Source organism: Amblyomma maculatum, chromosome 1, assembly GCF_055883805.1.
Source record: "Amblyomma maculatum isolate TAMU_Amacu chromosome 1, ASM5588380v1, whole genome shotgun sequence".
In the NCBI taxonomy this organism is placed as follows: domain Eukaryota; kingdom Metazoa; phylum Arthropoda; class Arachnida; order Ixodida; family Ixodidae; genus Amblyomma; species Amblyomma maculatum.
In genome coordinates, this window is record NC_139344.1 from 355,959,204 (window position 1) to 355,974,378 (window position 15,175).

The 15,175-nt window shown below is 43.1% G+C and overlaps 1 protein-coding gene and 1 pseudogene across 1 annotated transcript; both read right to left on the bottom strand.

The window, feature by feature from the left end:
- Nucleotides 1-5,079: 5,079 nt before the first annotated feature.
- Nucleotides 5,080-10,556, bottom strand: LOC146207873 (4-vinylphenol methyltransferase 2-like). The gene is made up of 3 exons (XM_084577728.1): nucleotides 9,981-10,556; nucleotides 8,570-8,732; nucleotides 5,080-5,273 (listed from the first exon to the last, which is right to left on the bottom strand). Exons 1-3 carry the CDS (start codon nucleotides 10,554-10,556, stop codon nucleotides 5,080-5,082), a joined length of 933 nt encoding a protein of 310 aa, XP_084433854.1.
- Nucleotides 10,557-13,287: 2,731 nt separating this feature from the next.
- Nucleotides 13,288-13,460, bottom strand: LOC146207874 (U2 spliceosomal RNA; annotated as a pseudogene).
- Between the last annotated feature and the right edge of the window lie 1,715 nt (nucleotides 13,461-15,175).

Here is a 15,175-nt window from a genome sequence, read left to right on the forward strand (position 1 = left end):
CCGCCTCTACATGGGGCACTCCAGTATGTAAAATAAATAAGTAACAACAGTAGTCACGTTGTTTAGTTTTATTTGTTTTTTTTCTTATTGGTGCTGCTACCTATGTAGTGAATTTTGCCATAAACATTATGATACGGAAAACGAGAGTGCATTACATTTTTACTTTATTGCACATAGGAAGGATTACCTTGGTCCTTTTACCTAACAGTGTCCTATCTCCCTGGATTTACAGCAGCTGGGAAACCAGCCTAATATTAACTTTGTCATTGCATGCAAAGGCACGAGTTGACTCATAAGTTTAGACGCGTTACGTTATACTTAACACAAAGCATGCATAAAAGAGCTCATATCTCGTCTATTTTATGTGATGCGTGTTTTGTGTTACCCTATGAATCAATCTCCCTTCGAACATATTAATTCAAAATCATTTCTTGGCTCATCAGTGACGTACGCAGAAAGGGGCTGCCCACGGAATGCGTGAACAAAATACAGAATCAAAAACAATCCAAAACATTCCAAATGACAAGTAAGAATTACAAAATACCGATGCCAGTCATGATTACTACCCTATAATGTCTTAATGACATTGCATAATGACTAGCTGCACTAGGCATAACCCTCATCTTCTTCATGGCCTCCAATGCAATCCAGAATCCACATACAAAGCGAACCGAAGCCAACTGAAGACGCACCTGTGTGCTTTCGAATTACCGCACGTAAGGAGACGTAAGTAAACTTCTTGATTTTCTTTATGTTAGGTGTTTAGAGCGTAGAACGGATGATGTTCCCAACACGCGTTGCCTAAATGAGACAAAATTATTCACCACATATTCATTAGTGCCTATCAAATTAAGAGCTCCTTCATGCTGCGCTGTGAGTCCATTCTAACATTGTCTCTATCTCTCTGAAGTCTCATACAAATGTGAAAGGAATTTGAACTTGCTTAGGAACCTTTCTCTAGCGCAGCAGGGCGTATTAGCAACGCTCATGTTCTATTCGAGCTGTCAGAAGACCTCAGCGTTTATTCTTGCTTAATCCAGTTCCAGTTCAGGCGTTCAGTCGTGTCCGACTCTTCGTGACCCTATGGACCATGTCACGCCACGCTTTCCGGTCTCTCACTATCTTCTTAACATCACATAGCTTCATCTGCAATGCCGCGAGAATGCCATCTAACCATCGCGTTCGCTGCCTACCCCTTCTCCGGCGACCCTCAACCTTTCCCAACATCAAATCTTTCTCCAGCGACTCCTCTCTTCTCATCAGATGACCAAAGTAGCTGAGCTTTAACTTTAGAATTTGACCCTCCAATGAGCAGTCAGGGTTTATGGTCGACAATATCGACTGATTTGATCTTCTGGCAGTCCAAGGAACTCTTAAGAGTCTTCGCCAGCACCACAATTCAAACGCGTCAATTCTTCGGCGGTCAGCCTTTTTCACAGTCCAACTCTCGCATCCATACATCACAACTGGAAAGACCATAGCACGGGTTATACGGATCTTGGTTGGCAGACTAATGTCTCTGCTCTTTACTAGGCGGTCAAGGCTAACCATTGTTCTCTTTCCCAGAAGCAGGCGTCTCCTAATTTCATGGCTGCAGTCTCCTTCCGAGGTAATCTTGGCGCCCAAGAACAGAAAATCTGTCACAGCTTCCACTTCTTGTCCATTGATGCTCCAGGACTTGATAGGGCAAGACGCCATGATCTTCGTCTTTTTAATGTTCAGTTTAAGCCCAAACTTCTCACTCTCTTCTTGTACGCGCATCAGAAGTCTCTTGAGTTCCACTTCACTTTCTGCCATTAAAGTGGTATCATCCGCATATCTAAGGTTGTTGATACGTTTTGCAGCAATCTTCACTCCAGCTGAAGACTCGTCCAGACCGGCCTTCCTCATGATGCACTCTGCATATAGGTTAAATAGGCAGGGCGACAGTATGCAGCCTTGCCTCACCCCTTTCTCAATCGGAAACCAATCAGTAAGACCATGCCCAGTTCTGACTGTGGCCTCTTGCCCTTCATAAAGGTTCCTGAGGAGACAGATGAGGTGAATTGGAACTCCCATCTCTTGGAGAGCTTGCCACAATCTGCTGTGATCTACGCAGTCAAACGCTTTCGCATAATCAATAAAGCAGAAGTAAATGGGTTTCTGGAACTCTCTTGCTTTTTCCATGATCCAGCGAAGGTTGGCAATTTGGTCTCTAGTTCCTCTGCCCTTGCGAAACCCAGCTTGCACGTCCGGAAGCTCCCGATCCACATACTGCTGCAGCCTACCTGGCAGGATTTTTAACATCACCTTGCTAGCATGCGAAATAAGCGCGATCGTGCGGTAGTTGGAACAATCTTTGGCACTGCCTTTCTTTGGAATGGGGATGTAAACTGACCTCCTCCAATCCTGTGGTCACTGCAGGGTTGTCCAAATCTTTTGACATAATGTATGCAGTGTGTTAACAGCGTCGTGGTTGAGGTTTTGAAGCAACTCAGCTGGAATACCATCAATTCCGCTAGCTTTGTTCTTAGCAAGGCTGGCTAAGGCCCATTCAACTTCACTCTTCAGGATGCCCGGCTCGAGATCAGTAATCACAACCGTCCTATGTTGGGTTTGCACATCCGGGTCCTTCTTGTACAGTTCTTCTGTGTATTCCTGCCACCTCTTCTTTATCTCTGAGGCTTCAGTGAGTTCCTTGCCTCGTTTGTCCTTTATCACGCCCAGCTTAGCACAGAAGCTTCCTTTGATATCTTTGATTGTCTTATACAGAGCTCTTGTGTTCCTTAATTGGCTGTTGTCCTCAACTGCTTGACACTGTATGTTCAGGAAGGCATTCTTATCTCTCCTTGCTATTTTCTGAAAATCTGCATTGAGAACCTTGTATCTTTCTCTTTCCCCCATAATTTTTGCCATCCTCCTTTCCTCAGCTATTTGCAAAGCCTCTTCAGATAACCAGTTTGCTTTTTTGCATTTCTTTTGCTTTGGAACTACCTTAGTAGCAACTTCTTGTATTATATCACGAACATCAGTCCACATCTCTTCGGGCTCTTTGTCTTCTAGATCTAATTCTTGAAATCGATTCCTCACTTCCACAGCATATTCTAATGGAATCTGATCCAGATCATACCTGAAAGGCCTTCTAGTTTTCTGCGTTTTCCTCAATCGAAGCTTAATTTTGGCAACAAGAAGCTGATGATCGGTGCCACAATCGGCCCCAGGCCTTGTTTTTACTGCTTGTATAGCGCTTCTCCATCTCTGCCGGCAAATAATATAATCGATCTGATTCCTGTACAGACCGTCCGGTGAAATCCATGTGTACAGGCGCCTCTTGTGCTGTTGAAAATGAGTATTCGCTATGGTCAGGTTGTTTTCTTGACAGAACTCTACTAGCCTCTGCCCAGCTTCATTTGGCTCACCAAGACCGAACTTGCCTGTAATTCCGGATATTTCTTCACTCCCGACCTTAGCATTCCAGTCTCCTATGTGAAAAACGACGTCTGATGATGGGGTGCGGTCTAAAAGGCATTGCTTAATATCGGTCACAATAATAGTGGTCTTGCGACTGAAAAGATTGCTGTCATGAAAAAAATGTGGGGTGTTTTTGCTACATCTGCAGGCTTTAGCCTTTTTTTCTCTCTTACTTGTTTTTCTTCCAGGTACCGTAAATCACTCGCAGCCTATTTTGGCGGCCTTTGTCTGATGTGCCCCATTCGGCCGCCACAAGAAACAGCAGATCCAGTTTCCTAATGCCGCAAAAAGCTCCTTATGTCTACAGGTCATTTTGAGATCGTACCTTCTGCAGTTATATAATTACACATGACGGGAACAGGGAATATCCTTTTTGCTAAATATAGTTTGAATCTCTAAAAGGACGTAAAGGAATTTCTCCGCCTGAATGGAGAATTTTCATGTGTTCTAGAAATAAAAGGCGTGATGGCTGCTGGGCATCAATTTACAGCGCTATTCCGAAGTCTTGACAGAAAGTGCTTAGTAAAAAGATAATTTTGCTTTTACTGTGACGTGTGCCCTATCTTTCTATTTTTCTTTCCTCTACTGACAGCTAAGCAAATAATCGTAATGTTCCCTTTTAAACAAGGCTTCTTTCAAAACGCTCTAATCTGGCTCAGCTTAGAGAACATTATTAGAAATCATTCCGTTTTATATAACTTTTGCGTCAGTGAAGAAGTGCGCACATGAATGTTCTACAATTACCTGTCGTCCTTAAATTCAAATGGAGCTTTAGCTTTGTGTGGGTAAAATAAATTGTGTGTGTTGTGTATGGTGCTCTACACCACTGTGCCGCCAGGAAATGACGTCGGGGGTTCCGAGCATCTGCTAAAAATGTTCACACTATCATAACGTAGGACCTGAGGGCACACTTCGCACAGAGATTTCGGCGAAGCATGCGTGCCAGAAAATCCCTTTCGGCATATATAAGAGCAATAAAAGCGGTTGGCATAGGCTCCCATTTCATTAATTAAATGGTATTCTTGGTTTGCCTCATAACATGTAATGTTCTAAAGCTACTTACACTATAAGAGACACCTTAGTGAAGGCCTCCGGGTAATTTCGACGACGTGGGGTAATATAACGCGCATTGGGATACACGGAAGCATTGCATTTTGCCTGGCTGAGAAGTCGAGGTTCCTAACGACTATGAAGGAAAAAAATGCTTAAAAGTAGTCTACAGGCTTGCTTCAAGTCTGACTCTAGCTACGGAAACCTCAGACATTGGTCTTATAATATTTTACTTTGTTAATGGGCGTGGTTCCTAGGGACCGAGGACTATCTCGAGAGTCAGGGAGCTTGGCTGACACGTCCTAATTAAAATCAACTGTTCTTTCCAGCTGAGCATACAGGACTTAGTCTACTGAACAACCAGGTTTCTCCGACTTTTGTGTGATGTGAATATGTGATTCCAAACAGCATGCAGAGACAGAATTCAAACTATGTAGGAAACTTCTTTCTCTGCTATTTCTGTGGTCTTTCAGGACTAAAAGCTGCAAGGTGACCACGTATTTATTTACTCAGCTTTTGTCGTAAAGGCGCGTGTTCTATGAAATTATTAGCGACCGCGCGTTCATGATTCCAATCGTGTCAGTGAGCCTGAAATGGACGAGATGCAACCTCTGGCTTCTGAGAGTGAGCGACGATGACATCGTAAATAAGGCTGGCTCCCTCTGGTGTCATGGTCACTCTTTTGAGAAGGGCAGACATGAAGGCATCTTGAAATTCGCCTTGTTTTTTATCGGGGACTCGAGCATCCAATTTGAAGAACTTCACGTAGTTTTCTGCATTGAAGAGAAAATACAGAGCAGGGGTTAACACACGAAACAGTTTTTGGCAGCCTGTGCTGATAATGCCTACTCGATACAGTAACCGACACGAAGAAAATATTTTGCGGCAAAACAATGTGGCCTGCGGCCCTAGAACTGCTGACTCTAAAGATCATCTTATCACGGTGGTGCAGTGGTTTGTGCACGCGACTTCTGTGACCAAGGATCTGCGGAATCGATTCTTGGTCGTTGCGCCCGTTTTTCGATGGAGACGAAGAGCCCGTGTGCTGTGCGGTATCAGTGTACGTTAAAGAACCCCAGATGTTCAAAAGTTTTGGAGCCCTCAACTACGGAGTCTCTCACAGCCTCCTTCGATCGCATTGGAACGTAACCAAAGCAATCACTTGCAATCACCCCCCCCCCCCCATGGCACAGCGGGCGTCTGCGCCCTCTACATCGGGATATGCGAAGACGCCCTAAGACGCGACGCCAAGCACAAGACTTCATTTAGGAGTGTAGCTTCTTAAGCCTTCTGTTTTCTCCCTGTGGCCTCACGGCATCATCAATGTCAGCAAACATTGATGAATAAAATAATTAAGCACGTGTAAATTATTTCAGGTAAATATGTTTAGTTCGTCAGACAGCGTATGCTAGTGCTTTAAATCAAATCAAATCAAATTGTATTTCCCAGCTAGAAACCGGATGGTCACCTGGGTTAAAAGCTATACAAACAGCTGGACGAAAGCCACTTCTGTCCACTTCTCCACTTCTCCAGCTCTCGTTTTCCATATCAATATAGTTGCCATGTTCATATACTTATACTTTACTTTTTCATTTCCTGATTTATTCCTTCCACAGATATTTCTCACTACTCTGGCAACTACTTTTTTTTTTCGTGAATTTGACATGATAGATAAGAAAAGCTTTCTGCCGCAAGATTCAGATTTATCACGTCTACGCTTAGACGTCACTTACTGCGTATTTAAGTGTGCTTAATGGCCATTAATTATTAACCTTTTTTCGATCTGTTCTATGTGCCGTGAATCAGGACATTCCCGATGCCTTTTAGTGCTTAATCAGCTAAATCAGACGGAACTCGAGTTTGTTTAACTTGTACTGATCATTATTTGTTTTGTCAAAAACATTATCTTATTTATATATACCATATATACCATTTTCTCGCGGTAACGAAAGAGTTGGTGAAAAATCTACAAGATACGCATGCCAGTATTAAACGACAAAATGTATTGCATATGAGACTTTGCACGGGCACGATAGTATCAAGCTATTTCATCACCGGACGCTACGCCACATTTCTTCTGACGAGAAAACGGCAGTTCAAGTCAGATTTTTACAATGTTAGCTGTTACTGACTTGAAGACTAGCGGACTGGCACGCTCGCGTGACTACGCATCGTACTTGAAAAGGAAAGAGACCGTGGGAATGGACGACTGAAGACGACGTTTCTAGGAGGGGCAATGAGAAAATCGGGAACGGGCCTCAAGAGACAGAGCCAACCAAAAAGGAAAAGTTGCCACGCCGAAGACTTGGAGTAATAGTTTTGCCTATGACTCCATGCAGGTGACTACTTAGGTGTATCAAATCAGAACCGCAGGATGTGTGCCATAAGTGTGCAAAATGAGTCAAGAAGCAGCGAAACGCGAGGAATCCGGTCGTCACAACAGAAAAAAGAAGGGAGCACACAGTGTGCTTGGATTAGCTTGGCCATGTGACTTTGGTCAGTCTTAATTGTGGCTGATAGCAGGAAAGTCGCCATTGCGCTCCTCCTGTTATGCTCACATAGACTCGGGTACAGCCCAATAAGGATCAACAACCCGCATACAGCAACGATAACATTAAAAGGGTTGTTAGTTCTGAGGAAGATGTTTACACACTTAAGATCTAAGCTTAGCCGTCTATGCCTGACCCTACGACCGACACGGAAAAAAGCGAAAAATTGGCACGTAGCAAAATAACGACGACAAGATAGCCACACCGACTTGGAAAGGAATGCGCTATTAGACAAATGTGCAAAACGTTAAATTTCTGGGGGGGGGGGGGGGGGGGAGGGGGGGGAATCTAAATGTAGCGCGTACTTTGCGGCATTGTACGTAATGTCCAACACATCCCAACTTTACCTGAAATAACTCCTGCTATAAGGACATCTCTTGCTGCTGGCCACACTACTGTACTTTTCGAGCCCACAACGTAACTAAACGCTTTATGGCAGGAGACTTTATAGGCACTGCGCTTGTATAACGCCGGCATAAAATAAGTTCGGACTCGCAGCGTTGTTTCATATTTGGAAAGACCCCTCGTGGTCTTACCTGCCTAAACTAATCGATGTGCTTTATTTATTGGTTATTTTTTGTGCTCTGCGTTAAAAAACCTCAAATTGTGACGTGCTCTACCACGGCTCCTATAGGAATCCTGTTTGCCTGTTGCAGGTTGCCGCAATGAACCGGCAATTGTTTGTTTACTTAACACAAAGAATTGTCCTGGAGTTGGCTTATCTGAACAGTCGTCTTGCATTAAATTCTCCATGGAAATGTGTCAGATCGTTTTTACTCTAAGCCAAGCACTACCATAAATCAAATTTCAGTTTGAAACAAACAGCAAAAGAACGAGTCTTGACCAGCTTATCTCATCATTATACAGGCCATCCGGATACCAGGCAAAGCAGACCTACTACTGCAGTGAATCGCACACAAAAGTCTGCGCGAAGGCAAACTTGTGGCTTCTGATTTCCTGCAATACGTAGTAGCCGCCGCATGAGTGGAAGCTCAGTTTGTACGAGAGTTTTTAACAGAGAGCTTGACATAAATCAATCACAATCGATCATATTTAGGACAAAATACAGAACAAGCATTTTAGAATTCTCCTGGCAGTGGTACACCACTAAAATATTTGGCTGTTGAAGCATATAATGAACAATCACATGCAAGAACGAGCAAACATGTTTCACACTGATAAAAACATTGTCCTTTCAAATCAAACGTTTTACTGAAAAGCTATGATTCACACATGCTTCATGTTACCTGGGCATTCAGTAGATGCTTAGGAGTAAACAAATAAGACGTTGCCTGAATATATGCATGTTACCTCCTGCAGCCCCATGTCATTGTCTGTCAGTTCTTTTTGACCTCCTTTCACAAAGGAATTTCACTGCCGCAGTATAAAGTACCATCTCGGACTCATCTGTCAAAGATGAACGCTGTGCAACACGTGTACCTGTCTCAGTGCAAATGCAAAGATGTAAAACACATCCACCACATCGCAGTATACTGGCTAGAGTTCACGTTTTCGCTTACCCATCCATGCATGTGCTGTAGGAAATGTCCACTGGCTAGAGTAAGCGCTGCAGGCAATCAAATCCAGTCCAGCCGCAGCAATGGCCCTTCTCTCCTCAGCCTCTACCTCGTGTCGAAGTACGGGCTGGTTGAAGCGAAACCTAGGCAACATATCATATGGGTTCTGCGTGCAAAACATGCAGGTGCCAGGTCTTAATCGCTTATGTTACCAAATGATTTCTGTGCACGGAGTGAATGGCTAGAAGACGCTTGAATGATGTGTTTGCAAAGAGTGTTAAGATACTCTGTTCACTCCCATAACAAGTATACAATGTTCCAAGCGTTTTCACAATGCTCACAGCTATCATGCTAGCGGCTTAACCGCCGATAATTGACCCATTCATGTTTAGAAGCCTGTGATAGACAGATGAGTAAATTCTCTCATGCAAATATCCAATATACGATCAATGTTGAATGACGAATGCCAAGGACGGGCTAATAAGTATCGCTCAAGAGGACTTGCTCGTCATGGAATCACTGCTGTCAACTAAAACAAAGGTACCTGTCTTTTTTCTGAAGACAATTTTCAGAGTCTTAAAATGTGGTCCCGAAACTAGTAAGACAGATTGAACAATATTGCCAGTGTTTGTGGAACTTTCGGTTCGTCCATTAACGCATCATGCGCATAGTCGAAGCATTTTACACATAGAAAAAAAATGGCATTAAATACTAAAGAATAATGCCGCATTGTTCGCTTTTTTTTCTTTATGTTCGATAGTTTACAATTTTCCAGCACTTCTTTGATCTATTAGACGCTCCGGGAGATGTAGGAGATGGCTCTCTGGGGAATAAAAACATAACACATATTATGCAAACGTGAACGTCTTTGAAGATACCGCAAAAATTTCTGGTTTTCATATTGTTTCGTGCAGTACTTAGTAATGAAACTCATTGCAATCTTGAGCAAGATGGTTGGCGCTGGAAGCACCAGCAGTCAATGCCAAATGAGAACTTAGGAGGAAGAGGAATGGAACGAAGCTTGTTCTTGCTCTAAGAAAAGATGGCTTATGCAGCAGTAATGTTTTAATAAAAGTTGGCCACTCGAATTGTCAGATTGGCCCCTTTACGCAATTTAATTATCAAAAACAAAAATATCACCAAATTGTAGTTATGCTCCTCAGCTATTCTTGTCATACCTCCTTATTACAGAAAAAAAGCTTATTAGAGGCCCTGTATCTCAAATTTCCTTTACAGACTAAGTTTGAAAACAAGAATATCACCAAATTGTAGTTATGCTCCTCAGCTATTCTTGTCATACCTCCTTATTACAGAAAAAAAAGCTTATTAGAGGCCCTGTACCTCAAATTTCCTTTACAGAGTAAGTTTGAAAACAAGAATTGGTCGGCGTTGAGCACGCCGACCTAGCACTCACAGGAAGGAGACCCATCCATGCTTCCATGTTGTAGACATCATGCCACGTGTCCGTGATGCCGGTTCTGTTGAAGCTAACGGCCAAGCACTCCCCGCCGTCTTTAAGCAGCCGATAAATGTTGCGGTAAGTTTTCTCCAAATCTGACGTAAAATGGAATGACAAAAACGCGTATACACGGTCAAACAAACCATACTTCTCCACAATATTGTTTGGATTCCCGTCGCTTATGTCAAGAACCTCGAAGGAAAGCTGTGGCTGCTGGTGGTATTTCCTGGCGTAGTCGATCATTCCACTACATACGTCAATACCCACAACACGCTTGCAAGGACGCAGACGCGGCAGCAGTTCTTCAGCGGTAAAGTTGCCTGCTCCACAGCCGATGTCCATGTGCTGGTCCTCGTATCCAGATGGCCGCTTGAATTGCGTGTTGTTCATAGCCTTGATACTTTCCCGATACAAATTTGAGCTTAGAGAAACTAAGCCCACGGGGTCCAGATCGAGGTCGCTTTGTTCCGTCTTTAAAGCTGATTCAATTTTTGAGTCTCCCGCCGTCGGTTGCTTACGCTTTACAGCCATAAGTCCGCTTTGTACAAGCTTTGTGAGAGAAGACACTGCGTTCAGCAGGGAAAGCCGACATAAGCCCATCACGGTCAATACATGTATTCCCAAGCAGTCGATAAAATACGGCCGGCTTTATCAAGCAATGTATGCTTAAAGTCTCTGCTGCTCGCGTCGTTCTGCTGCTACATGTAATACACTGTCTCTTTATAGAAACGCTTCATAGTAATGCGGCTCTTTGGGTCGCGCTAGCTGAGTGTATGGAAGGAACTCCTGGAAAGATAACAGATTGAGGACAATGCCTCGATTGTAGAAATTATCTTCTGAACAGATCAATGTTCAGAACCACATTGTTTACGACCATTCAATAGTATCGCGTGATATGGGATATGTCACGTGATCCTAACAGCTAGATTTAGAATGTAGTACATCAGAACTCACCATGTCAGGAGACTGGTTCAGACACGCCGCATAAAATAATACTCAACGGCCGGGTCAGAATAGTAGTTCATTCCCAGCCAATCGACATTTGCTTATTATCCTATCGAGACACCATGACCATTTCTTTTCAAGAAATGGAAAACGTTAAATGAAAGTCTCCATGTATTATAACTAGTCATTGCTTAATCAACTAGATAAAGAATGTAGATATCTTAAGAATAATGTATTTGCTGTATAATTACTGTGATACTTATTATTGTTGTTCAACGCCTAACATCAATGGGAATTCATATCATTGCTGATGTGTACAGAGTAAAACAGAAGCAAAGTGCCAGTCTGTTCAATTACCTACGAGTTATACATTACGGCCCTGAATATTGTAGAACCTTTGCCCATTCCGGTGAGCTGTTCCGATTACTTGTCCTCCAGCTAACATTCTCCATCGCTCCACCAAATTTTTATTAACTTTACGAGACGCGATTTCTTCAGTCAGCCTGCGACAGAAATGTTCGCAGACGAGTCATATAGAAGTGGGTTCCCCCGCTCAATATAAATACCGCGCACTACATTCCAAACGTCTGTTGCACGTGTGTTTAAGGAACTTGGTCATGCATCACCTGCGGCTGCATTGTCCCCTCGCCATCTGATAATTTTGTAATCACACTGCATACATTATGTAGCATTTAGCCAACGCCTTCTGTACTTAACAATGCCGGAGAGGTACCTCCAATCTGACCGTCCAAAATTCTCTCCTGTTCTTCTTTCATACTCTCCTCTTCTGGTAGCTTCGCTCCTGCCGTATATCTCTCGAGAGAGCGCCCTCTGAATAGCGGTACACAACTTACTCGAGTGCAGCCAGAAGGCTCAAGGTTAGTTTCAAGCAACCTCAAAGGTCGGTACCTGAATCCGCGCCGTCTGAGTGGCACAGTGCAGCGCCAACTAGTTGAAATAAAGCCAGCAAGTCGCTTCCATTCCGAACTGTGCTAAGTTCCTGACATTGAAAGTGGAGTAATCGCTACCTCAGCAGGCATTGGCTACCTTGCTTTTACTTTACATGTCCTTGCTATACCCATCTCCTGGCCTTTACATCGAACATGGTGCCGTTACCTTTGCTGATACTCTAATCTACTATGCTCACTGTACTGTCACAACCATGTTGTTTAGAGCAGTTCGCTACGTTCCTTTTAATTTAGGTTCAGGCCTTCTCAGCTCTAACGTTCAGACCATATAGGCGGAGCTGCTTGAACTCTCAATTCTGGTAATCTTGTTTCATGACCACTTATTATGTGCCTAGCAGTCGCGGTTACATGAGGTTACATTTTGTTTAGAAAACAGCCATTTTCTTAAAATATATGGTAAATTCCTTGGATCATTCCTCTACGTAGTAATTGCAACATGCTTTATTTCCAACGACATCAAGTGCAAGCAAGCACTAAGGCACAATAAGAGGCTGCCATGAAGCCCAGCCCAACTGTGCTTACCATAGTGGCAATGACCAACTTTTCTGTTTGAGGTTTTGACGGATTTGAGTGTCAGCCGCTTTTGGACCTATATTTGTTTGCTTTTACCGTTTCTTCGCTTGGCGTTCTTTACTTTGATTCATTTTGTGACGTTAACTGTATAAATCAAACTATGATGGACGCCGTATTGCAGATGTACAGGGTCCTTCAAAATATGTGCGAACACGGCGAAGCGTGCCCGCGCTCCGTGAGCGTCAGCGCATCCGGCGCGGTCGCGCATCGAAACAATGTGGCGCATGCGCACGCTATGTGCGCATGCGAACGCTTCAAATATGTGCGGATATGCGAATATGTGCGAATATGCGAATATGTGCGAACGCTTCGCCGTGTTCGCACATATTTTGAAGGATCCTGTACGTATAATTTCGATGACGTAGAGACCTTTACCTTGCACCGGCATCGCACAGCACATGAAATTCTTGCATTTGACCTTCGGCGAAACCAGGCTGCATCGGCTGGGATTTAGCGCGGGTAACCCGATTCTGTAGTCGTGCGCCTTATAAAAACTAAGCCACTGTGGCCAGGCAATTCACATACATTCATTTATTGCCACGAAGCAAGTTCTCTTTGTGTTTGCCATTGTTTCTAAATTTTAGCCAATTTACTCGAATTTAGATGTGTCTTTCAGACACTTGATGTTCTTAACGATTCTTTCTAAATATCAAATGCGTAGAAAATTTGAAATCTTCTAAGCTAATAGCAGTGCTTGGCCTAGTTAGGCAATGAGCAGATCGAGAATGTAAAAATAAAAACAGGGGTCTTGATCTTAGTAGTAACCTACTTACATTAAAAGTTCGCGTCCCGGAAGTAGTGCAGTACCGGGTCAACCCGTGGCGGAGTTGGAGCAAGCCCCGAACACTCCGCCGCGCTACAAAAATCAGTTTAATATCAGGGGTACAATTAGAACCCGTAACAGATATTAAGCTGTTAAGAACGGATACTGTTCATGGGATGTAAATATTGGCAGCATTGACTCTATATAGGCTCCCACAATGCATTGTAAGTTTATACACTGCGATGCAACCAACTAGATGCCACATTGATCATACAGTGGAGGTATTTAAAGAACTTATGGGACAGCATATCAAAGTACATACCTTAATCTAACGTTCACATTACATGGGAAATATTAGCATGTTTTGTACAACTCCTCAATTTCTGCTAATTGTTAAGAGCGCTGGAATTTTCGCCGACCTAGCATTCGAGATTATCAACCACGAAAAAAACTCCTTAAGTTTGAAAGATATGGATTTCGTGGTGCCTAGCTCTAAGCAAGACGTCTGCAAGCAACTTTTATTGACAGAACAAATAATGTTCTTATCCTATTCGTACTGACCTTCCACAGGTTAGCCTCCTAATAACTATTGTCTTTAACGTTTTTATTATTGATAAATAATATAGCACGGCACATAAAATACATCGTGTACGCTGACGATAGCCTCCCAGTAGTCTTTCTCTGGAAGACTTAATTCATAAAACCAACACTATTCTTGAAACACACGACGAAAGGGGAAAATCAAAATTCAAACTGCTCTAGAGTTGACACCAAATAATCTGAAGGGGTTTTCTTTCCTCCAGTTAATTTTTCGGTGACCTCATGGACCCCACTCATACTGCGACAGTAGTGAAATATAAATGTTTTCAAGCTTTTTCATAGTGTGTGTGAACCACATCATGAACAATTTACTAATGTACTTAGGCACTTTGTCAAGATGTCGATACGAATTCTGCTCTCCTTTAAAACTGTTACTGTATCCCAAAATCGAACAACAATACCTAAGTTTTCATCTAGTGTTAACATCTATTATATAAAGGTAATCCTAAAAAACTGCTAGCTATGCAAAATGAAGAATTCGGCGTGTTGCTGGAGCGGGTCACACTGAGCAGACACGAAGACGTTCCGTTGTATACCAAACTGTACTTGTTGATCACCTGCTTAAGTACTGTTTCCTGTACTGTTCTTGCATTTTATTGGCCTATATTCGCGGATTTCTCCCGTTCGCTCGCCGAACTAACTCCTAAATCGGAAAAGGTAACGTGAGGCTCCGATAAATGGGCTCTTGCACGCCCTCTAACTAAAGACCTATTCATTTGAGTGCCAGAGACAATATCAAACTGATCAATAGTGGTTATAGTTTTGTCAATACTGGGTTTATCAGGACAGCAAAACGCCAAATCACCGACGTACGCAAGCATTTTGACTTCATTACTAAAGACAACATGATCGCGGATATTGTTGTTTTGCAGTACACTCAAACAAAGTGGCTCTAGGTAAAGGGAAAAGAGTAGCGGTGACTTAGGACAGCCTTGCTTCACGCATGATCGTATTGGCACAGGCTCAGAGAGGTAACCATTAACAATTAAGCGAGTGGAACACTTGCAACAAAGTTTTACCCTTTTAAGTACGGTTGATCCAACATTGGCAGGCGCGAGAAGAAAAAACAAACGAATGCCGGACATGATCAAAAGCCTTCGCAAGGTCAATCTGGAGTAGAGCAAGCTGCTCATAAGAGCCAGAGCAACATCCGAGAATTGTTCGTGCAATATGGATTTTATTTTATATGGAGCGGCCCCTCAAAGCGTATGTCTAATGTGGGCTAATGAGAACCGCAATCGCATGTTGTAGACGAATTGACAGAACTTTCGCAAACATTTTTGTAGTCCACATTTTCCAAC

Excerpts from the sequence above, each read along its gene's own strand:
- LOC146207873 (XM_084577728.1), bottom strand. The coding sequence starts at position 10,556 with ATGGCTGTAAAGCGTAAGCAACCGACGGCGGGAGACTCAAAAATTGAA. Across the intron at positions 8,733-9,980 it reads CATGGATGGGTCTCCTTCCT|AACCCATATGATATGTTGCC; the intron begins GTGAGTGCTAGG and ends TTTTGCACGCAG. Across the intron at positions 5,274-8,569 it reads TACAGCACATGCATGGATGG|AAAACTACGTGAAGTTCTTC; the intron begins GTAAGCGAAAAC and ends TCTTCAATGCAG.